Here is a 23,429-nt window from a genome sequence, read left to right as displayed (position 1 = left end):
TTTTCCTTGTTTTTGTTCAGATATTTTGCATTTACCGTATGACTACAGTTAATTTATGCTCAGTATTTTTAACGCCAGAATCTTTCATCCCTTATATGAAGTATTTCTAACTAAGGTCACATCCACACCATACATTTAAAGGACATTCAACGCACATAGCTTCTCTCAAAGAATCCCAGGAACTATAGTATGTTGAGGGTGCTGGGAATTATAGCTCAGGGAGTGTGAAACTACAGATCCTCCGTTGTGCTTTAAGTGTTTGGTGTGGGTTTAACATTTGTATAGTAACAAAGGAACGCTCTGTACAGTTTTTGGAATACATTTTATATGTATAAGTCATTATCCACAATGTGGAGGAAATATTTTAGCCACAGAAGTTCTCTGACACAAAGCTAGGGCTGCCATAAGTCCAGATTTTCCTGGACATTACTGGGATTTCAAAGGCAGCATTGACATCTGGGGGGAATTTCCAAAAGGCAGCACTTTGTTCTGGATCTTAGGCAACTCAATTGAAAAAATTGTGTTTTTGTTAAAAGTTCAACATTAATTCTGGGGGTTTCCTAAAAAAAAGCTTTTTTAAATATGGTAACCTTACACAAAGCTCCACTGAAACCAACATGACCTGTAGACTTCAATGGGTTTTGGTCAAGGGAACCTCTTGTGGATTATGCATTTAGTTCTGTGCATGTCGCACTACAGGTGAGGATAGTGATATGGGAGAAATCTGGTACAGTTTGCATTTTAATGTGAACGTACCTAATCCCCACTTTGCAAAACAATATGCAGACCGAAAGACAGCTGTGCTTCGAATTATGCACTTCTCCAAATTTTGTGGTGCAGTTCTTCAACCCAACAACGTCACATTTATGTTAGGGGAATGTCTACATTCATGAAAATAACACAAAAGAACATTTTGTTATGGGAAATTGCTTGCAGAAATGTGTATATTAGGAAAAATAGGCACTGAAAGGCTGGTGAATTTTCAATAGGACTTTTTGTTGTTTTTCTGCAAACTGATAATAGAAATGTTGAGTACTGAAAAGACTGGAGAAATGAGAGACTGAGAAAAACCAAAATTCTGCATCCCTACCTGTGGCTCACACAGTCATTTTTGTGTGGACTTTGCGTGAGTTTGCTTTCAAACTTTTGTCAGAGGTGTCCCAAATGTGTCCTGCGATGTGCTTCAGCTGGCTTAGAATGAGGGCATGTTCTGGGAAAGGCAGTAAATGAGGGTAAGGCCGCCTGCCTTGTGTCCACATTCTCTACTGTTATTCGAGGAAAACAAAGCTCCCATTAATTCCTGCCTGCCTTCAGCTTGGGTGTGTAGGCTTCCCCCGCTCCCTGTCTTGTGTTTAATTAGAGGGTCAAGACACAAGAAGGCGGTAGAATAGAGTGGCAGAACAGAGCTGGATCAAATATATTCAATCGTTTCTGCAGCAGAACGAAGCTGGTGATTAAAGATCCAAGGCCAGTGCTAGCAATTGCATCAGCAAAGGGAAGCAAGGAAAAGCAGAATAGGCACCGCCTTTTCTTTTAACGGGACACGGGTGGCGCTGTGGGTAAAACCTCAGCGCCTAGGACTTGCCGATCGCATGGTCGTCGGTTTGAATCCCCACGGCGGGGTGCGCTCCTGTCGTTCGGTCCCAGCGCCTGCCAACCTAGCAGTTCGAAAGCACCTCCGAGTGCAAGTAGATAAATAGGGACCGCTTACTAGCGGGAAGGTAAACGGCATTTCCGTGTGCGGCTCTGGCTCGCCAGAGCAGCTTCGTCATGCTGGCCACGTGACCCGGAAGTGTCTGCAGACAGTGCTGGCTCCCGGCCTCTAGAGTGAGATGAGCGCACAACCCTAGAGTCTGTCAAGACTGGCCCGTACGGGCAGGGGTACCTTTACCTTTCTTTTAACAGCTAAGCAAAAAGTAATAAACAGTAATAATATCAATATTTGGGCAAAATGTACAGACTGTTGAAATGAGTTTTGCTGCCACTGCTACTATTTATCCTGCACCATCAATGCGCACAGCATTTACATAGCGGGATTAGATAGGCCCTGCCCTGCCACAAAGAGCATAATCGAAAATCTGAAACGAGACAATAGAGGGAGGGGATGTGATGGGAAGGAAGAGGGGAAAAGTGCACTTGGTTCAGTTGGACATACTGAACCCTCATCTCCTAAAACAGCCTAAAGTTTGTGCCAAAGACAAAATTCCAAAATACATGTACAGTATTTACAAGGCTCCTAGAGCAACTGATGGTTGCTGCTTCACGTATGGCTTAGGGCATTCCACAGCCCATGGAGGATTGACTGAAAACGCCCATTTTGAGGTCACCGCCCTATAGTATTCTGTAGGTTTGCAGTGCCATGAGTACAATTTCACCGAATTAGCTAAGTGATCCTACAGATCTCTGTAGGGGCAGACAGCCTTATAAGGTACATTCAGACTCACTAACTACCATTCTAGAAATACAGTACTTTGCCGGTAAATTACTGCTGGAATATTTGGGACTGGTTTTCCACCCCCAGCTTGGAAAGCTTGATGGAGAAACTGTAGTTCGGTTTGGGATTAGGTTTGGAATTACTGCTGTTCTTTTGGCCAGAAATAGCTGGGCAGAGTGACATGATCAAACGCTTTTAACAGTTTATTAAAATGATTTCTGGACCATCTTACAGAACACAAAAGTGAGGTGAGAATCTAATGAATGAAATCTTAAAGGCTGCACCCTCCCATCGACAAAAGGAGAGCAACATGGGAAAACCCTCAGCAGATGAATTTTTCATTTGCATTTCATCAAATGCCATCTGCTAAAGTTCACTGTGTGTGTAAAATACTCATTTTTGCAAAAATAGTTATAAACATACCATCAAGTTAGGTGTGTTTGTATCTCTTATTAATTTCCTTTAAATTGGCAGTGTGGTGCAGTGAGCAGAGGAGAGAACAAGAAAGAAGCCATAGTGCCGGTACTATCTCTTAGGCCTATGGGTGTTCACAGTGGGGCCGCCTCCCCTACCCCAAATGAACCACAACCCCCAGATTTGCTGCTTTTTCTTTTCTTGAGAGAGCAATTTTCTAGTGTGTATAGAACCTGGTCTAACCCCATTTAGAAACCTCCAAGGGACGCGGGTGGCGCTGTGGGTAAAACCTCAGCGCCTAGGACTTGCCGATCATCAGGTCGGCGGTTCGAATCCCCGCGGCAGGGTGCGCTCCCGTCGTTTGGTCCCAGCACCTGCCAACCTAGCAGTTCGAAAGCACCCCCAGGTGCAAGTAGATAAATAGGGACCGCTTACTAGCGGGAAGGTAAACGGCGTTCCGTGTGCTGCGCTGGCTCGCCAGAGCAGTGATGTCATGCTGGCCACGTGACCCGGAAGTGTCTCCGGACAGCGCTGGCCCCCGGCCTCTTGAGTGAGATGGGCGCACAACCCTAGAGTTGGACACGACTGGCCCGTATGGGCAGGGGTACCTTTACCTTTTTAAGGAAGGAGAGTCCACCACCTGAAGCTCTTGTGCTTCCTAAAGTTTAGCTGGAATATCCTTTATTGTAATTGGAATCCATTGGTTTCAGGGCCATCAGCCCAAAGCATTAGGGTACCCACTTGCTGGTAGGGAAGAAGGGGCAAGAAAAGGTCTGCATCAGGAACAAGGAGGGGGGGAGACTGACATTGGGATCGGCTGCCCTGGTGGGTACTGCTGCCTGAGGCAATTGCCTCACCTTATCTCATGGGTGGGCCGGCCCTGACTGGTTCAAGTCCTGCACTCTGGCGCAGCAGAAAACAAGCTTGCTCCATGTTCTGTGTGACGAAATTAGCCTGCTCTTTCCCCAGCCCCATAATAATCCTTGAGGACACCCATCCCCTTGGCTTCCATCCAGAAGGAGCCGCATTCCAGTGATGGGTGGGGCCAGAGGCAAAGTGGGTGGGGCAACAAATGCAGATTTTGACCTTTGTACACTAAGCTAGTGTCTACACAGTCCTACACCCTTCTCTAGACTTCCACGCAGGCAAGTGAGAGTCATCGTCAGAATTCAAGGACACATTTCCAGCAGGTGAAAACGCACAAGACACAAAGGTTCTGCGAGGATATAATCTGAAAAAGGCAAACTTCACCTTCACAAGTGTACACACTCTTATTACTTGGCCGCTGCAGCTGAATGTGTTGAATGAGATTCCATTGTGCTTGATTGGATAATAAAGTTCTGCCTCTAATATTGTCGAGCAACCAACATTTGTGTGTGTGCAACCCACCTTTAAGAAGGGCAGGGCCAGGCAGGTAAATTATGTGATATCTATTTGTAGCCAAATCCTAAACTTGTTTGATTTGGTCATGATTTAAGTTGTTTAGATGGTTTTTAACATTGTTTTAATGCTGTAAACTGCCCTGAGACCTTAGTGAAGGGTGGGATGCAGTGAACTAAGTAATAATAATATTAATTAATAATTTGACTGTGACTGTCAAAGCCCACATTAAAATGGTCAAGGAGCTTAACCAGTAAGGTCCAAGTAAGAGGATTTGGCTGTATTTAAAAAGTCACTTAAGCGGTTTTTTAGTCCCACTAATGGGTGGCAGGCAGACTAACTTTTGAAATAACAATGCGGGCTATTAATTTGCCTTCTGGCCTCATGCCCTGGAGGTCTGAAAGAGCCATGAAACCAAATAATATCTTATTGATGCATGCACATTGCAAGCTTTTGAATATCACTAGGCTCTTCTTCAACTGGAATGGAAAAAAACTTTAGGTCATTAACTACACTCAATTAAATTAAACTGACACCTGTAGGCATGTAAACAGGTCTTCTAAAATGAATACATCCACAGAGTTTTATTACTCTTGAACACAAGCAGATACTATCAAATGATTAAAGTTTCATCTTGTCCAGCATTTTGTTTCCCATGGTGGAAGTCCACAGATAAAGGCAACAGTCTTTGCTTGTTTGCCCCCAGCACCGGATATTCAGAGATATATTACTCCTGAATATGGAGGTTTGGGTTTGTCATTCTAGCAAATAACCATTGAGAGACCTATTTTATGCAGAGTTTGTAAGACATTGCATCCTTGTTTTGCTGTGTAACTTTCTTTATAGGTGTCCAGTTTACTTTACTTTTTCTTAAATGAAAGCTAAGAGTCCAGGCCCCATGAAGATGAATTAGAAATTGTTCCAAGTTCTACCCCAGACTGAACTTAATTTACCATTAGTTTACTTGGCAATTATGGGAACTAATTTCAGGTGTAGTTCAGAGATGTTTGAACTAGTTTAGAGAACTTTTGTTCAGCCAAAACCTTCCAAGTCCTGGCCCCCACGGCCAACATTCTGGGATTATGGGAGTTATAGTTCAGCATATAAAGCATCATGGATTTTCCACCCCTGTCTGTAGGCAAAGACTCCATCAGATACAACCCTTATAAATTAAATATAAGAACCAGAACATCAGTACCTACAACATGAAATTCTACATACCCAATTTTCCTTGCTCAAGTAATGTTGTTTCCAGTTTTTTTGTGGGAGGCTACTGCAAGTCTAGGGGACACGGGTGGCGCTGTGGGTTAAACCACAGAGCCTAGGACTTGCCAATCAGAAGGTTGGTGGTTCGAAACCCCGCAACAGGGTGAGCTTCTGTTGCTCGGTCCCTGCTCCTGCCAACCTAGCAGTTTGAAAGCATGTCAAAGTGCAAGTAGATAAATAGGTACCGCTCCGTCGGGAAGGTAAGCTGCATTTCCATGTGCTTTTCTGGAAAAAAGGTGGGGAAACTCAGCACAAAGTTAGTTAGTTTATTGCAGGCCCAGTTGCAGTGCTGCCACCCCACCCTGGCCCTGGCAGTGGCTAAATGTAAAATGTAATAATAAACTCAAGCAGACAATGATCTGGATTAGAAATGGTCACAACTTTAATGATTGTGTGTGTGTGTGTGTGTGTGTATATATATATATATAGATAAAAACTTTAAGAAACCATGAGAACAGGAGCGGGTGGGTATCAAGATCTACATGCCCTGCGTTCCTTGCAGGCCGGATCTGCTGCCCCTGGATCCCGCCGCCAGAGGCAGCCGCCGCCCCACCTGGTCTCCAGGAAGAAACCTGCGCGCCAGGTTTGTCGGGCTTCCTTCCGAGGAGGCGCCGCTGCGCCAGGCGAGCCTTTTGCCTGGCAGTCGGGGGGCGGGGCTCGGCAGCGAGGGGAGGGCGCGGATTGGCTGCCGCTCGGCCCGGGGGCGTGGCCCGCTTGGCCTTGTGAATGGCCGGCTGCTGCTCTCGGGCCAGAAGGAGCGCCTCGAGGAGGAAGAGGCGGCGACAGCGGCAGTTCTCCGTCCGGCCAGCAGGGGGCGGCGCGGTGCGAGTGCGCCTTGGCATTCCCGACCCCGGGAATAATCCGGCGGAGTCTCGCAGGCCGAGCCGGAGTCGCTGCTGCTGCTGCTGCTGCTCGTCTGGCGGGCGAGGAAGGGAGCGGGGCCGCCGAGAGCAGCTGCTGCCAGCCCGGGCCCAGGAAGCTTCCTGCCGCCCGGCACCATGAACACCATCAAGAACGTGCCGTCGCGGGTGCTCAGCCGCCGAGGGGGGCACAGCCTGGAGGCGGAGAGGGAGCAGTTCGACAAGAACCAGGCAAGGGATTTCCTGGGACTGGGGTTTTTTTTGGGGGGGGGGTGGCCGGGTGGGGGGCGTGTTTGCGCCCTGGGGGTGTAACTGCATGGCAGACCTGGAGGTTGCATGGAAAAGGGGGTGCAGAGTGTGTGTTTGTGGGAGGGAGAGACATGTTATTTTAGTGGGGGGCGAGAAGAGAGACCCCCCCCGTTGCATGCATGCACCTCTCTCTCCCCTCCCCCACTTGACCCTGTGCAGGATCCGTCCTGCTTCCTGCACGGCTGCCCCCCTCCCGCCGCCACCCAGTGAAATGAATCCTTTATCTTGACACACACGACTTCTTCCTTAGCGGGGGGGGGGGGGTCTTGTCAATAGGAAACACCCCTCCTGCTTCTCAAATATGCACCCGGTGGGGGGGGGAATGGAGAAGATCCGTGCACTGCGGGGGGTGTCTCCGTGTAGGATTTGAGGTCTATTTGCTACGACTGTGCACAGGATTTGAAACATGCACAGAAGCTGGGAAGGGGGGGGCAGGAGAAAGGCGCGGGGGGGGAATCACCTTGATCAGAACTAGGTGAGAGAGAAGGAAGGGAGCAGGCAGGGAATCCTAAGAATAGCCGGAATCCCAGATTTCATTTAAAATTATTATTATTAAGGTTGCAGTCCTCGTGGAAGGGAGAGGAAAGAGAAACAACTCTCCCACATCCTGGGAGGGTGGCAAGAAAATTATTTTTTTCTTCTGAGGTGGCAAAATTGAGAGGCTATTCATTGAAACATACGGTGATAATTCATCATCATAATGTTGTAGCCCTCTTGGTTACAAGGAGGAGAAAGGAGAGCGATTTTCTGCATGTCTTTGATGTTGCAAGGGGAAAATGCTTCTGAGGAGGCAAAATAAAAATTGAGGGGCATTCATTGTTGTTCTGCATGACTGTGAGTTTTTGAAACTTACAAATTAACAAATGCACACGCCTAAAAAATAGTGTGAGGAGGTATTGGTTGGAACAGCATGTGTTTTGGGTATACATAAGGCTGAATAAAGGGCGCTCTGTAAAGAATGTATTGGGGATTGAGTGATACTTGCAGACCGGAGTTTCGGAGAGGGAGCAAGAGACTGTCTTATCATGACCCCCAAATGTAGGTTTGTGATTGTCATCCACCTCAGCCCACCTGCAGTCTCCATGCCCCTCAGCGGCTTGCTTTTTGAAATATAGAATAGTTCAATTGTCGAACCATGGAGTTGGAAGGAGCCACAAGGGTCATCTAGTCCAACCCATTGCGATGCAGGAGTCTTTTGCCCAATGTGGGGCTTGAACCCACAACCCAGAGATTAAGTCTCTCTTGTGGCAGAAAAGCATTGGTGTGTGTCTCCCTCTGCTGAGGATTGGGGTGTCCCCTTGCGCAGCAATGTGTTAATCGGTTCTGTGTTTGTCTTATCCGTGTGTGTATCGTCCAGGACATGCAACCCTGATGGTTTGAGAGGGGAGGCTAGATTTATAATTTCCAAGAATCATAGAATAGAATCATAGAATCATAGAGTTGGAAGAGACCACAAGGGCCATCGAGTCCAACCCCCTGCCAAGCAGGAAACACCATCAGAGCACTCCTGACATATGGTTGTCAAGCCTCTGCTTAAAGACCTCCAAAGAAGGAGACTCCACCACACTCCTTGGCAGCAAATTCCACTGTCGAACAGCTCTTACTGTCAGGAAGTTCTTCCTAATGTTTAGGTGGAATCTTCTTTCTTGTAGTTTGGATTCATTGCTCCGTGTCCGCTTCTCTGGAGCAGCAGAAAACAACCTTTCTCCCTCCTCTATGTGACATCCTTTTATATATTTGAACATGGCTATCATATCCCCCCTTAACCTCCTCTTCTCCAGGCTAAACATGCCCAGCTCCCTTAGCCGTTCCTCATAAGGCATCGTTTCCAGGCCTTTGACCATTTTGGTTGCCCTCCTCTGGACACATTCCAGTTTGTCAGTGTCCTCCTTGAACTGTGGTGCCCAGAACTGGACACAGTACTCCAGGTGAGGTCTGACCAGAACAGAATACAGTGGCACTATTACTTCCCTTGATCTAGATGCTATACTCCTATTGATGTAGCCCAGAATTGCATTGGCTTTTTTTGCTGCCGCGTCACATTGTTGGCTCATGTCAAGTTTGTGGTCAACCAAGACTCCTAGATCCTTTTCACATGTACTGCTCTCAAGCCAGGTACTTTTTTAAAGGGGGATGGTGAGTGGAACAAACACAAACTTGAGTTGTGATTTTGACTTTCCCTCCATTTGTAGTACTTTGCCTCTGGCCTGGCCTGTTTTTTGGTGTGTCTGGGGATATTACTAATAGCTTCAGCCTGTACATTTCTCTTTGGCATTCCTGGGCTATCATGTTTGAGGCCGGGGTGTAGCTTCTCAACTTTAGAGGAGGTTCTGGGGTTCCTACAAGCCACACCCTGTGAACCGGAATTCCTTTCCCCTGATTCTGACTGGGTATGTGACTAGTGTTTGTTTCAGTGGTGGTGAGAGGGGAAACAAGGCACTCTGCAGATGCTCAGAAATGCTGGTGTTTCTTCCGACAGAGCCTGACAATGAAAATAATGTTTGGGGCCTGAGTCCTTGTCTGTGTGAGATTCCCATGGCTTCCTTCGTTGCCTGTATTGCCCTGTATGGCCTTCTTGATGTTCTGTGCATGTGTAGATCAGGAATGTCCACAATCTCTCTTCTACCCTGTAATTGAATTTTGCATATATCTGTGGATGTGTGTATGTTCTTACATACAGTGGTACCTTGGGTTACATACGCTTCAGGTTACAGACTCCGCTAACCCAGAAATAGTGCTTCAGGTTAAGAACTTTGCTTCAGGATGAGAACAGAAATCGCGTGGCAGCGGTGCAGCAGCAGCAGAAGGCCCCATTAGCTAAAGTGGTGCTTCAGGTTAAGAACAGTTTCAGGTTAAGTATGGACCTCCGGAACGAATTAAGTACTTAACCCGAGATACCACTGTATATACTACTGGGATAAACAATATGGATTTATATACGGTTTGGGTAACGAGAATTTGTCTATTGTTTCAGGGTTTGTAGGGCTGATTATGTGTAGGTTATCCTGTGTACACTTTTTTGTGTGTGGCTTTTCCTAGAGACAAACATCTGGTCCTGTTTCTATCATAGGCAGAAGTTGCTTAGTTTTTCTGAAAACAAACAAACAAACCAATAATGTTTTGTTAGTTACCTGTGCGGTCTTGAAGAGGAACATATTTATTGAGGCAGAGGTTTGTGCAGCCTGTGAAGGAACCTGATGAAATGACCCATATTCCACAAAAGCTTCCAACATGCCATATCTTTTCCATATTACCATGCCACAATGAACCTGCTTCCCCAATCTGGAGCCTTTTCTGCTGGTCTAGATCTTTCCCCATGCCCCAACTTTAAGGAAACAGGTGTGAAATAAAGTACAGTGGAGTGCCTCTGAGCATGTGCTGAGTCCCTCGCCTTCACCCAAAGACAGCCTTTCCTCAGACACATAGAATGAAGGAGGGCCCCTCTGAGGCAGATGGCATCTCAAAGCAACAGGCTCAAGCCACCAGGCAAGAGGGCAGCCCTTTTCTCTCTTCCCCTCTTGCACTCTCAGTTCCATATACAGAAATGGACCATTGCTTTTTCTTTCTTTTTTAAAGCGTTTATTAATTTTCCAATAAGAACATCCAACTAATATATCAAATCAAATCCAATAAAAATAAATAAAATAAAAAATTCCAATTGTCTTCCAAATTGTAATAATTTTTTGTTTTGACAAATGGGCCATTGCTTCAACCCTGGCATCAGGACATACCTCTGGGACTGGCAGCAGTTTTGAGGGTGAAGAAAGCAAAGGCTGAGGGGCTGTTGAGCTCTGCCCCACCTTTTCTCACAGCAGAGTCGAAACACTTTTATTTGGAAGCAACTCCCATCTTTCCTTGCTATATTGGCCCTGCTGGGCCTGGCAGGGGCTGATGGGAGCTGGAATCCAACAAAGTCTGGAGGGTTATAGGGTCTCCAGAGCCATTCTGAAGCTTTCTGTGACGCTCCAGTGTCTCTTCTTAAACTTACAGCCACTGACTTTCGAGGAAGGTCATTTACGTCCATTTCCAGGCAGGGAAAACCAGTGCTTTTTGGGTGTGAAATGCGCTGTGTTTATTGCCTCAAGGTATCTTGGAAAATCCTCCCTTGGAAGGATAGGGAGGGTGCTTTGACAGCCCAGCAATTTTTCACTGCAGCACACCTGTACACCACAGGTACTCAGTGAACAGCCTGTGTTGACTCTGTTCATGTATGTGTGTGGGGGGGGGGATTCAGTGTGTGTCTGAGCCTCGAGGAGGAATAGTGAGAGTCTTTGTGGGCAAATGTCAGGAAGTGTGCGTGTGTGTCTTCCTTGAAACTCCCATCTTCAGTTGTCAAAAATGAACACTGGAAACACTTTTTCCTTCCTGGGTGTTTCTTTTCCATTTGTTGTGCAGTTTCTCTTTCCCTTTCTCACATATGTTATGGTCCCAGAAACCTCTCTTGCTTCCTAGTTCGTCTGGTCTTGATTCCAGTTTGGCATTCTCCAAGACTGGAGAGGTGAAGAGTTTGTCAAAGGTTCTGTCATTGGGGCCCAGTTAAGCGGTGTACTTATTGAACCCTATAGCCTTGCTTTGAACAGTTGGGTGGCACAGGTGTTTTGCATTTAAAAAAAAAATCAATTTACATACACTTTTTTTTAATTAGCTGCTTTCTTTGTAACAAATTGGCTGCCCTCTTTTTAGGAGATGAGAATAATTTATATTTCATGCATAAACCTCTGGGCAAAAAACCAACTCTTACCCAGTTATTTATTGCTTTTATAGTCTACCTTTTCCTCAGTGAGTTCAAGGGAACCTAATTAGTTCTTTCTATGCCCTTAGAATCTTTGCAACAACCCTGTGAGGTAGGATAGGTCGAGAGAGACAGGCCTAGTTTCCACAGAACACTAAGCCATGTTTAATGCTAACCATAGTTAATAAACATTTGTTAAACCTGGGACTCCTGGCAGTCAGTCACTTAAACCTCATTTCATTAACCCTTCCCCCATTAAAGCAGACACAAGCCAGGAAGATCCAATCTTCAGCCATGGCTCGGCTGCTTTTGGGTGGTGACGGTTATTTATATAGGAGGTTCAGGTTCATACCTCTAAACTCTGGTTAACTGAGGTTTGCAAACCAGCTGGGTTAGGTTCTCACTTAATGCTAAGCCACGATTTGCAAAAACATAGTTTGGTGCTCTGTACAAACCTTTTTTTATATGTATATACCTTCTTACAAAACAGGCCAGTCATTGGCTTAAGGTTCCCAAGTTAGCTTCATGGCTGAGTGAGAAATTGAACCCTGTTCCTGTGCACTGGGACTCAGGGGTGTGGGTGTGTGAGATATGGCTGATCTCGAGCCGCTGTTGATGGGCCTGTCTGTGCAAATGATATGCAAATGATGCAAGTTATTCAAATAGCAAATTGTCCACAGCCCTATAGCTTTCAGAGTGGTAGTTCTGGGTGCCAAGGAGGTTGTCTGTTGAAGCTGCATTATGGTTCTGGGTGGTGATGAAGTCCTGGTAATGATTTGCTGACCTGCTCTGATGTCAGAGAAGGACAAAAGAAGGGGGAGCCATCAGACACCAGGATCCTAGGAAACAAAGAGCGGAAGATGAGTGTATACACTGGAACAAAGGTAAGAGGAGAAGAACAGAGTGAAGAAAATGAGGGGGTGATTTTGCTGACCTATGCTTACAGCTTTGGGCCTCTGGTGATAACAGTAGATATTTAAAGTTTAAAATGTGCTGCTTTCATCTGCCACCTTTGAGCCCCATTTAGTCACTGAGTAAATTGCCATCATGTCACAAAATCTTTACAAACAAACATTTAAGGAGGATGATTTTGACTAAAGATTAAAATCAGTGCAGCTGCTGCAAAGGAAGCAGAGCATTCATCTGGCAGGGGAAAACCTTGCATGGGGCCTAGAGATGGAAGGGACAGGGTGCTCAAAGAGAAAACTAAGGGATATGGCGTGCCTGTAAGGCCAGGAGAAAGATGGACTTAAAAAAATACAGTATTGGTCAGCAACTGAAGTCACCTGTTCTAGATGTGGCCCACCATGCCACCCCTTTGTTGATACCTGAGAGGTGAAAGAGAGTTGCCAATATAGTGGCACCTATGGCAACAGCCACCTGAGGGTGCCCCTATGGAAATTGGAAGTTGAGGCCTTGGTCTTTCAGCCCAACTCCATTGTTGAAGTGGTTCTCTGAGAATGAGCACACATGGCAGTCAAGGCAGCTATCAAGACAGACAACTGGTCCGTCTTACTAGCCCAAAACTGATGACCTCCCACGTCCAGGGGTTCTGCAAGATCTCAACCACACATGCATCTTTCTCAGCCCTCTCGCGAGCAAATCGGCTTGAGCTGGAGTGACCTAGAACTTTCCACGTTCAAAATGTGTTTTCTCTACTGAGTCCCTGTAGTTGCTGACCAGGGAGCAGCAGAGAGATGAAGAAGAAGCTGAATGCTTATAGGCTGTAAGGAAGCTGGGGGAATTGGGGTGTGAGGGCATTTGCAGGGTGCTTTGGGGCAATAACGGCCTGCGGAGGGTCGCGAGGATCAAATATTCTGTTCTTAATTGCTTCTTAGAACGAATCCATCCCTGCTGAGCCAATCTGGATTTATTCATCTGTTATAATTAGCATTTTAAAATACCCATGTGAGTCTGGAAGATTTGGGTTTCTCTGGGGAGATCTTCTGCCTGTGGGGTTTATTAACTGAAGTCCAAGGTAGTTGCTAGATTTGAGTAATGGAAGCAGTGGGCAGAGGGGGATATGTGTTGCCAATTGGTAACTCTTTCCTTAAATACCTGTTCACGTGGAAGTAGGAAAGGGGGGGGGTTGATTCACTTCTCATTTAAACGTGAACCTACCTTATATGCTGTTTTCAGAACAATACAGGAACTGAAATGCAGGCACCTTTCAAAATCTGCTCTTCTCTGAATTTTTCAGTCCTGTTCTGCACCCAAGGAATGTGTATCAAAATGCATATACAGTGGTATCTTGGGTTACAGACGCTTCAGGTTACAGACTCCGCTAACCTTGGGTTAATAACTTAGCTTCAGGATGAGAACAGAAATTGCGCACCAGCAGTGCCGTGGCAGTGGGAGGCCCCATTAGCTAAAGTGGTACCTCGGGTTAAGAACAGTTTCAGGTTAAGAATGGACCTCCAGAACGAATTAAGTTCTTAACCCGAGGTACCATTGTACTGTACTAGGACACAGTTTGCACCAACAAACATATATCACTGAAAATAACATACAAATATGCATTATATTAGGAGAAAAGGCATACCAAAACTTGCATGTTATGAAAATTCATCAGCAAATTTCTTCTGAGGATTTAAAAATATGTATGTTTTCAAACTGATGTGAAAATGTAGAGGACTGAACCTCAAGACAGGAAACATAAGAAACTTAGAGAAATCTAAATGGAGAGATTTGCCCCACCCTGCGTTGATGTATACAGCCCTTGTCCTCCTGCAAATAACTACCCGGCCTTGTCTGCCTGTCCCCTCCAGTTCTGAACTGAGGAGAAGATTTAGGAGTCGTAATACAGTGGACAATCTCTTTCACCCCAACCCAGTTTATCTCCTACTACAAACATGCCTCCAGTGTTTGCGGAGAAGGGATTAGAAAGTTTTATGGCAGTGTGCTAAGAAGGGAGAAAAGAAGTGGAATCTCTCCCAGCAGAGAAAGCCCTCTGAAGGTTACAGAAACAGCAGCCCTGGCAGCAAAGAATGCTGAGATGGCGGTTTGTTTGCTTGCCACACGCCCAGAGCACAATTCGGGCAAATCCCTGCCCTCCCACTGACCTGAGCGCTATTGCAGTTCATAACCCTGGCTGGAGATGAGGAAATCTCAGCTGTTTTTGTCCCAGCAACATATTAAAAGATGTTGTATGGATTTTATGGACGTAAGAGTAATCGGCAGTTTATAAGCTTCAGGCACAATCTGGCTGGAAGCTTTCCTGGAAAAGGTCTATTAAAAGGAATGGTGGCTTCCTGATGGACTTTTATCCATAAGCCACATTGAGTCACTATCAAAGAAAAAGCTTGAGTACAAATAAATGTATAACAACAACAGATCCCTGCCAACGCACAGGTGTTTCAATCCTGCTTGATTTGGGTATGCAAGCAAGTTTCCTGCGTACTCAAACTGAGCAGAAAGCAGGATTGAACTCTCTGCTCATCGTCATCTTATGGGCAGAGAGGTCAGTCCTTCTCAGGACTATCCCCCCTACTCTCCTTGGGCCACCTTGGGCAGGATAGTCATTTGATGCCTTTATGACATCAGAAGAGTGATAGATCTGACCCCCTCTCTAGGGCATTAGAGGAGAATCTTTCCCAGCCATATTTTGAGATGCCAGAGGTTGAATCGGGGTCTTTTGCATGCAAAGCATGCGCTCTGATGCTGAGCTTGGCCTCCCCAGCAAAATGCACAATTTAAAAATGCAGTGGAGCTTTTAAGGTGGAGCAGGATATGAATTAAGCAAATTATGTAAAACAGAGCATGCAAGGGATAGCGCTGGGAATCCCAGGAGCAGATTTGTCCCTATGAGTGCTGCTGCAGCTCCTGCCTGCTTCCCCTCATTACAGGGGCAAAAGAAGTGTGGAGAAAACTGATTCCTGAACTGGTAGGCTGCTTTGGCTAGTAGGGTCGACATGTAAGATCCCTTACCTGTGAACTCATCCTCCATGTCTAGCAAAATATCTACCATGGAGCAGGGACAGGTTGCCAGTCTCTTCCTTTCTGAGAGAGGAGAGCCTAGTGGCAACATCAGAGGTGGAGCACAAGTTACAGGCAAATTTGAGGGGACGAGGTCTAACCACCACCAGCGTATCTTGTGAACAAAAGGGGTTCATCAGGTCCCTGAGAAATACTCATTTCCAAGTCCTTGACTGAATCATTCCATTTTCACCCTTGTAAAAATTTAGTTTTTAAAAATGTTTTAAATAATTCATAGAAACCATTTTTTTCTGCTCCAAAAGAAAAAGGAAATCTTTCCAAAATAGGTAAGTTGGCATATGGCACAAAGTCAAATTAAATAGTCCTAGTTAAAAACACCCCACAAGTCTTTGCTGTGGTCAGAAACATGTTTAATCCATTGTTTTGGTATGTGGCCCATTTTATTCTCATTCCGTTTATATCCTACCTTTTTTCCAAGCTCAAGGTGGTGTACATTTCACCCTCCTCTCCCAACAACCCTGTGGGGTTGGTTAGGCTGAGAGGTAGGGTCTGGCACAATATTTCCTAGTTTGTGTCGCGTCTTGAGCAGGGATTTGAACCCTGGTCTGCCCGCTCCTAATCTGACATTCTGTGATACACTGCCACTTCAGCATACAGCACACAAGTGAGTAGAGAGGGACAGCTCTCGCTTCCTATTCCCATTTGAAAGCTGCCATTTTGATGACAGGAGTGTATTCTAGACAGGTGGAGAAACGCTCTCCTTGTATCTTTATGATGCCAAATTCAGAGGTGAGCTGCAGCAAGCACAGGAAATGGTGGCCAAGCACAGACTGAAGCTGCGTTTCCTCTTGTTGGCCACCGAAAACCTTTCAATAATTACTATAACTGCTGTGGGTGCACCCGTTTTGGGGGAACCTGTTGGGTCTGTAATAATACAACTAATAATAATCTGTAACCACTCTGGGTGGCTTCCATCACATATAAAAACATAATAAAACATCAAACATTAAAAACTTCCTGCTAAAGGGTTGACTTCAGATAACTTCTGAAAGTTGTATAGTTATTTATCTCCTCAACATCTGATGCGAGGGCGTTCCACAGGGAGGGCACCACTACCAAGAAGGTCCTCTGGCTGGTTCCATAGCTTTCAGCTCAAACCAAAACTGGCCCAAGCAATTATTTTTGTCACACCAGCAGCATTATTTGGGAAGCCTAAGCTAAAAACAAACCTGTTTGCTCCCTTATTCATCTCGGTTGTTGGTTCTCCCCACTGTGACCATGAGGACTATAGCCTTTCATTGATGCAATCTGTGATTCTCGTGGTTTCAACGTTAGCTGGTTTAGTGTTGGAATGGCAAAGCTGCAGAAAAGTTATAATAATAATTTTTAAAACTATGAATTCAGCCTAGATTGGGTGGCTGCTGTGTGCCAGAGTTACCCTGGAGACTCTGCCTGTCACAGCAGACGGTATTGGGCCCCAATGGACTAATGGTCTGACTCAGTTTGAGGCAGTTTCCGGTGCTTGTAACTAGAACAACCTGCTGAAGACTAGAACTCGCAGCTGCTGAAGAATGTAACTCAGCACGTGAGTTAACCTCTGTACTCTTTGCAAGCTTCTTAGTCCACAAACGTTGTGCAATGTTTCGTTATTTGGAAATGGTATCTATGAGCTAAGCATTGCTCATTGGTTCTCCTTCTGTGCCTGTCGCTTAGTGTGTGCACACAACTAGGTTTTCCATAATTGCAGGTCTAGTCAGTCTTAATTGTACCTGTTTTAACGGCAGGAAGACTGGGTGTTGTGGGGGCAGGGAGACACAAATTTACTTTTTAAACCAGAAGTGGGGATGCAGATGTCCCTGGCCGTTGGCCACGCTGGCTAAAGGGGCTTGTGGGAGCTGCTGTTGCTAATTTATTTACCACATTTTCTCCAAGTTTATACTCGGAGCAGTTTACAATGGAATAACAGACCAAAACAATGCCACAATAACCACAATACACACAATTAAAATTATAATACAATTTACAACACCAAAGGAACAGTTCAGTAATGACCAATTATTGTTGATTCAGTTAAAATGCATCCAGAAAATGAAACCTTAAATGACACCAACAGGCCAGTTAATACACCCCCCAGTAGCCATAAAGCTGATGAAAGTGGGAACTACAACAGTCAGATATATTCATGAAAGGGAGCCCCAGGGATGGCCTTGCCAATTCTTGTGGGTAGCCTTGCAAGATCGCTGAGCCAAGTTGTAGTTCAACAAGAGCTGAAGTTCCTCATGTTCCCTCTCCTGCATTTGGGGCTGCAGCTCAGCTGCTGAGGACAGGCGTTGCATGCAAAAGGTCCCCTATCCTATCCCATCCCTACTGCCTCCAGCTAAAAGGATCTCCAGTTCTGAGAAAGGTTCCCTCTTGGGAGAGCCACTGGCATGAGAATTGGACAGCAGACAACTAGATGGACAAGCGTCCAGAACTAGCATTAGGCAACTTCCTTCACTTGTAGATGCTCAGGCTGACTGAAAGCTGTGATGAGGCCTGGTCTTGCTTTGGGCAGATCCACACCATACATTTAAAGCACACCCCAGACACATTTAAAGGATATGACTTCTGTCAAAGAATCATGGGAACTATAGTTTCCCACCTCATAGATACAGTTCCCAGCACCCTTAGCAACTGACGGATCCCAGGATTATAGAATCATAGAATGGTAGAGTTGGAAGGGACCCTGAGGATCATCTAGTCCAAACCCCCTGCAATGCAGGAATATACAGCTGTCCCAGACGGGGATCGAACCTGCAACCTTGGCATTATTGGCACTTTGCTCCAACCAACTGAGCTGTCCAGGCTTTAAAAGTATGGTGTGGATCGGCTTGGAAAAGTTTGAATGGCACTGCGGGAAAATTTTAAAAACAGCAAGACAAAACAGACTTATTTACACCCTCATTCTTTCTGTTGAACTTTGAGTTGGTGATCAGAAAGGAAATGAGGTCACGTTGAAGGAAGTATCCTTTTCTTTTATTTGCAATCAGGAAGGCTAAATGCGTTTGCCACCTGCGAACCAGAAATACCAGTTTAGTTTTGAAAACAAAGCAATTACATCCTTGCTTCGTGACTGCATCGCCACTGTGGTTCCGAGCTGTTTCTGAGTCACTTCCTTTCCCTGGGTTGGCTTGGGAGAGCAGGGTGGGCGGACACATTGGCATCTCGGAAGCTGCTGCCGGCTGGCAAGGAGAGTGGGGCTGGCACAAGATGCTTGGACCTGGGTAACACATTGCTAAAGAACCGGCCAAGCGTCTGGATTGTGTTCGTGGAGGAATAAGTGGCTGTTAGCTTTGATACTGAAGGGACAAATCGTTATCCAAATGAGAAGGTTAATGCCCAGATCCTATTTACCATATTTACTTGAATCTAATGCTCACTTTTTTTGGCTAAATTATGTTGCAAAAATTTAAGGTGCACATTAGATTTGATGTCATATTTACATTCACCAGCAAATACTTTTTTTGGTTTCACATTTATATCCCACCTATCCTCCAAGGAGCTATATACAGTGGACACTCGGGTTGTGAACGTGATCCGTGCGGGAAGTTCGCAACCCGCAGCGCCGCATGTGTGCATGCGCGGGTCGCGATTTGGCACTTCTGCGCAAGCGCTGAAACCTGGAAGTAACCAGTTCCAGTACTTCCGGGTTTGGCACGGTGTGCAACCCGAAATCGCGCAACCTGAAGCGTCTGTAACCCTAGGTATGACTGTACATAGTTATTCACCCAGCATTGTATTACCACAACAACACTGAAAGGTAAGTTAGGTGTGTACACACAGACAGACAGACAGACAGATTCACCCCGTGAGCTTCATGGCTTGTCTAAGTGGCAATTTGAACCCTGGCCTCCCAGGTCCTAATCCAACACTCCTCCACTGCACCATGTTGACTCACTTCATTTGGATTTTATTTGAGTTTAGTTGGATATAAGTGCCCCTTTTGTGTGTTCTACTTGACTTGTATGCAATGCTTTGCCTAGTATGCCTTCAGCTGGGGACTTTCGAAGTGAGCTTTGGGGTGTCCTGTGGTGCTGTAACAGCAAATTCGTCTACACAGGGAAGCCTGCTCTGTTTGTCTTTGGAGGCTGCATGCCAGGGAAGGCCAGTTGCCAAGGAGCCACAGCAGGAGAGGGCTTTTGTGCCCCGCTTGTGGGCTTCCAGGCAGCATCCGGTCGGAAAACAGGGATGGAGCTAGCTGAGCTTACACCAGGAGAGCCTGCTGGATCAGGCCAGTGGCCAGTCCAGCATTGTGCTTATTGTCCCTACCACATCCTGTTCTCACAGTGGCCAACCAGATGCCTGTAGGAAACCCGCAAGCAGGATTCAAGCGTAAGAGCACTTGGCCCTCCTGGGATTTCGAGCAACTGGTTTTCAGAAGCAGTTCAGCCTCCAACTGCGGAAGGCAGAGCGTAGCCACCTTGGCTGATAGCCACCAATAGCCCTGAATTCACCCAGTCTTCTTTTATTAATATATGTTTTTATTGGTTTTTGAAAATACAGCTGTAAAAAGATGCACTGATTAATAAAAGGAGAATAGAAAACCATAGTTGTAACTGTGTCCATTATTCTTTTAAAGCCATCTAGATAAGGCCTATACAGCCTAGGACCCTCGTACCTACGGGACCGCCTCTCCCACAGAGGAACTTACGGTCTTCAAATAAAAACATCCTGAAGGTCCCGGGCCACAGAGAGGTTAGGCTGGCCTCAACTAGAGCCAGGGCTTTCTCGGCTGTGGCTCCAATCTGGTGGAACGCTCTGTCACAAGAGACCAGGGCCCTGCGGGACTTGACATCTTTCCGCAGGGCCTGCAAGACGGAGCTGTTCCACCAGGCCTTTGGTCAGGGCCCAGCCTGACTCCCTCTTTTGGCAATCTTTACAAAACTTTAGCTTATGGTTGCCATCAATTTGATTTTAATTAATTTTTATAATGCTTTTAGAATGTTGCACTATTTTATTGTTGTTAGCCACCCTGAGCCCAGCTTCGGCTGAGGAGAGCGGGATATAAATAAAATTTATTATTATTATTATTATTATTATTATTATTATTAGTGGCCACCGCTACCTCTGCGTGAAGAAGTGCTTCATTGTGATCTGATCCACCAGGGCTCTTTGTATATCTTTCCCTATTCCTTCCACTCCTCCCTCGCTGAGAGACCTAGCATTCGGAGCCAGTTTGGAAATAGTTGTGGTACTTTAAGGCTGCTATAATCCTAAGTCTTCATATTTGCTTTTCAGATGTTGTGCAGATGAACAACCCCTCCCTCCTACTATCCAGAGGTGCATGCCCCCAATTTTCATCCCATCTCCCAATAGTATTTCAAAGGCTGGGAAGGCCTGGTTGTGTTAGGTGGCAGGGACAATAAGCACAACGCTACTCTGCCTTGCGTGCTGCCCTTGCTGAGCCTCTGATCTAGCTGTCATGGAAATCTGTTCATTAAAGATACTGAGCAGCAAACAAAGCGTAACTTTAATAACGATCAGTGTATTTGCATACTCCGTGCACAGTTTGTGTCGCAGTTGAACCACCTTAGTTACGCTCCTGGCACACTTATTCAACAATATACAGTGGTACCTCAGGTTACATACGCTTCAGGTTACATACGCTTCAGGTTACAGACTCCGCTAACACAGAAATAGTGCTTCAGGTTAAGAACTTTGCTTCAGGATGAGAACAGAAATCGTGCTACGGCGGCAGCAGGAGGCTCCATTAGCTAAAGTGGTGCTTCAGGTTAAGAACAGTTTCAGGTTAAGTACGGACCTCTGGAACGAATTAAGTACTTAACCCGAGGTACCATTGTAATGGAATTTAACACAAAACTGAGGCCTTTTCAGTATCACACCATATTGTAAAAGGGGTCTGGCAACTTTGTTTTCCTCTTAGAGGCCACACTCCCGGGGGTGTGTGGGTGTGTGGGTGTCTGTCATGCTCCTGCTGATGGACAGAGAGGCTAAAAATGTCCTGGATTTTCAGTTTTCTTGATGCCAGTTTTCTCTGTGACTACCTCATATTAGTAGGTGTCTTTGGAGGGAGGTGGTCTTGATACTTTTATATTTACTTTGTGGGAGCCTATCCTGGCCTAGCTGTTGAAGCAGGACATGTTTGTTAACGGATCTTAAGTTTACTACTTTCTTTTTTTTAAAGCAAAACACTGGTGTAAGTTTAATTTCAAAATTTACTACAGGATAGCTGCAGATCAAACTCCTCCAGGAATATTTGTTGTCTGGACAGATAGATGTGTAGAAGGGAAGGGTAAAAGAAAATAATGCGCAAGGCAGTTTGTGTGTGTGCTTTAACAATCACGTGAACAAAAGTAGAGATGCATGTGGAGCCCAATTTTAAAGTTGATGATGAGTGCATAAGGGGGAAAAACAGCATCTTCATTCAAGATCCTTGTTCTGGGCCGGTGACCTATCCTGGTAGTGGCTGAGGGCCTAGTTTTAACTGAGTCACCAGCCACATGGTGGTGGGGTTTTAAACTGATGCTGTAATCTGTCTGGAAAGATGCGCAGGGCCTCCACCACCACCACCCCACTAGTGGGTGTGGTGGGCTGCTCTGTTTTTCTTTTCTTTGGTGCTAAATCAAGCTTCAAACTGTTCACTCCTATAGCTTAAGGGGTCAATATAAATGCTTGCCAGATGCTGCTTATTACACAGAGAACATGATGGATCATGCATGCGTGTGTCTGCAGAGGGAGGCTGCCTTACTTGCCCTCAGCTGAGATGCACTGACTGCAAGACCTTCCACAGAAGCATCTATATTAGTATATCTAGTCTCTGTGCTGGGAGTGTTTTTTGTTTTTGTTTTTAATTACCCACTCAGCGAGGAGGTTTACTGGTGTGTCTCTGCACAGCCTATACCTAAGGTGTTGCCTTCTTAATGACCCAGTTCACACATTAATGGTTTGCTGTGAACACACCTAAAGTGGACTGCATCTTTTCTGCACTTGTGCTGGGAGGAAACAAGCCATGATGATTCCTGCTAGGAAGGGCAAATCTGTCTATTTTGGCTTCTCTCACTTCCTCATTTTTCCAATATGAAGTTCAGTTCTCCACATTTCCACATCAATTTGCCATAACAAAAGAAAGAAGTATTCATCAGCATTTTAGGGTGAATTTCTCCTAAAATCACATTTTTGCAGAGCAAATTTCCCCAATATAATGCAGTTTTGTATGCCTTTTAAACAAGTATATGCATTTTTTTTCACACTTCACCTCAGTAATATGCAGTTCTGTACACATTGCTTGGCTGAGGAATGGCCTTGCTGAAGTTTGAAAATATTGAAGGATGGTTGTGCTCCAGTTCTTGAATTTGTTTTGGAAAATGCAAATTGCATTGGATTGCACATTACATTGCAAACTGAATCAGATTTCTTCCCCATCCTTATCCCTGGTGTAGCGTTGTGTTCCAACCAGGGAGCGTCCTTTTATTTATAAAAGTATTTTTGTACTGCCATACCATAAAGTAGAGTGGTGTGCAACATTAAAACATGAAACACCATTAAAAACAATACAGACCATCAAGTGACTAGCTAATTTTAAAAAACTGAAAATTACCGTATTTTTCGCTCTATAAGACGTATCAGACCACAAGACGCACCTAGTTTTTGGAGGAGGAAAACAAGAAAAAAAATATTCTGAATCTCAGAAGCCAGAACAGCAAAGGGATCGCTGCGCAGTGAAAGCAGCAATCCCTCTTGTTGTTCTGGCTTCAGGGATAGCTGCGCAGCCTGTATTCGCTCCATAAGATGCACACACATTTCCCCTTACTTTTTAGGAGGGAAAAAGTGAGTCTTATAGAGCAAAAAATATGGTAAATGGCTACAAAGACCTGTTGGTGTAAAAAGGTCTTCAAGAGCACTTGAAAGTCAAAAGCAGGGTTTGCCTTCTGAATCTTTGCTGGAAGAATGTGCCACAAGATGTATATCACTGCAAGAACCTTGAACCTGTTTGCTTGTTCTCAGACAAACTGCAGGTGGTAAGTCAGGAACAACCCTTGACTATAGATACTGTTTTTGGGGGAGTTAAACAAACCGCAATCCCTGATTTCAAGGGAAC

General features: G+C 45.4%; 1 protein-coding gene across 1 annotated transcript in view; it reads left to right on the top strand.

The window, feature by feature from the left end:
* Positions 1–6,244: 6,244 nt before the first annotated feature.
* HIP1R (huntingtin interacting protein 1 related) overlaps positions 6,245–23,429 on the top strand; it is a 65,244-nt gene continuing 48,059 nt past the window's right edge. Inside the window, exon 1 of the mRNA XM_083418177.1 lies at positions 6,245–6,585. Within this exon, the coding sequence (XP_083274303.1) occupies positions 6,493–6,585 (93 nt within the window). The 5' untranslated portion in view covers positions 6,245–6,492. The remainder of the gene's footprint in view (positions 6,586–23,429) is intronic.

Source organism: Podarcis tiliguerta, assembly GCF_965153285.1.
Source record: "Podarcis tiliguerta genome assembly, chromosome: 16".
Lineage (NCBI taxonomy): Eukaryota > Metazoa > Chordata > Lepidosauria > Squamata > Lacertidae > Podarcis > Podarcis tiliguerta.
Note: the sequence above shows the minus strand (reverse complement) of the source record. Positions and strands in the feature narration are given on the sequence as shown.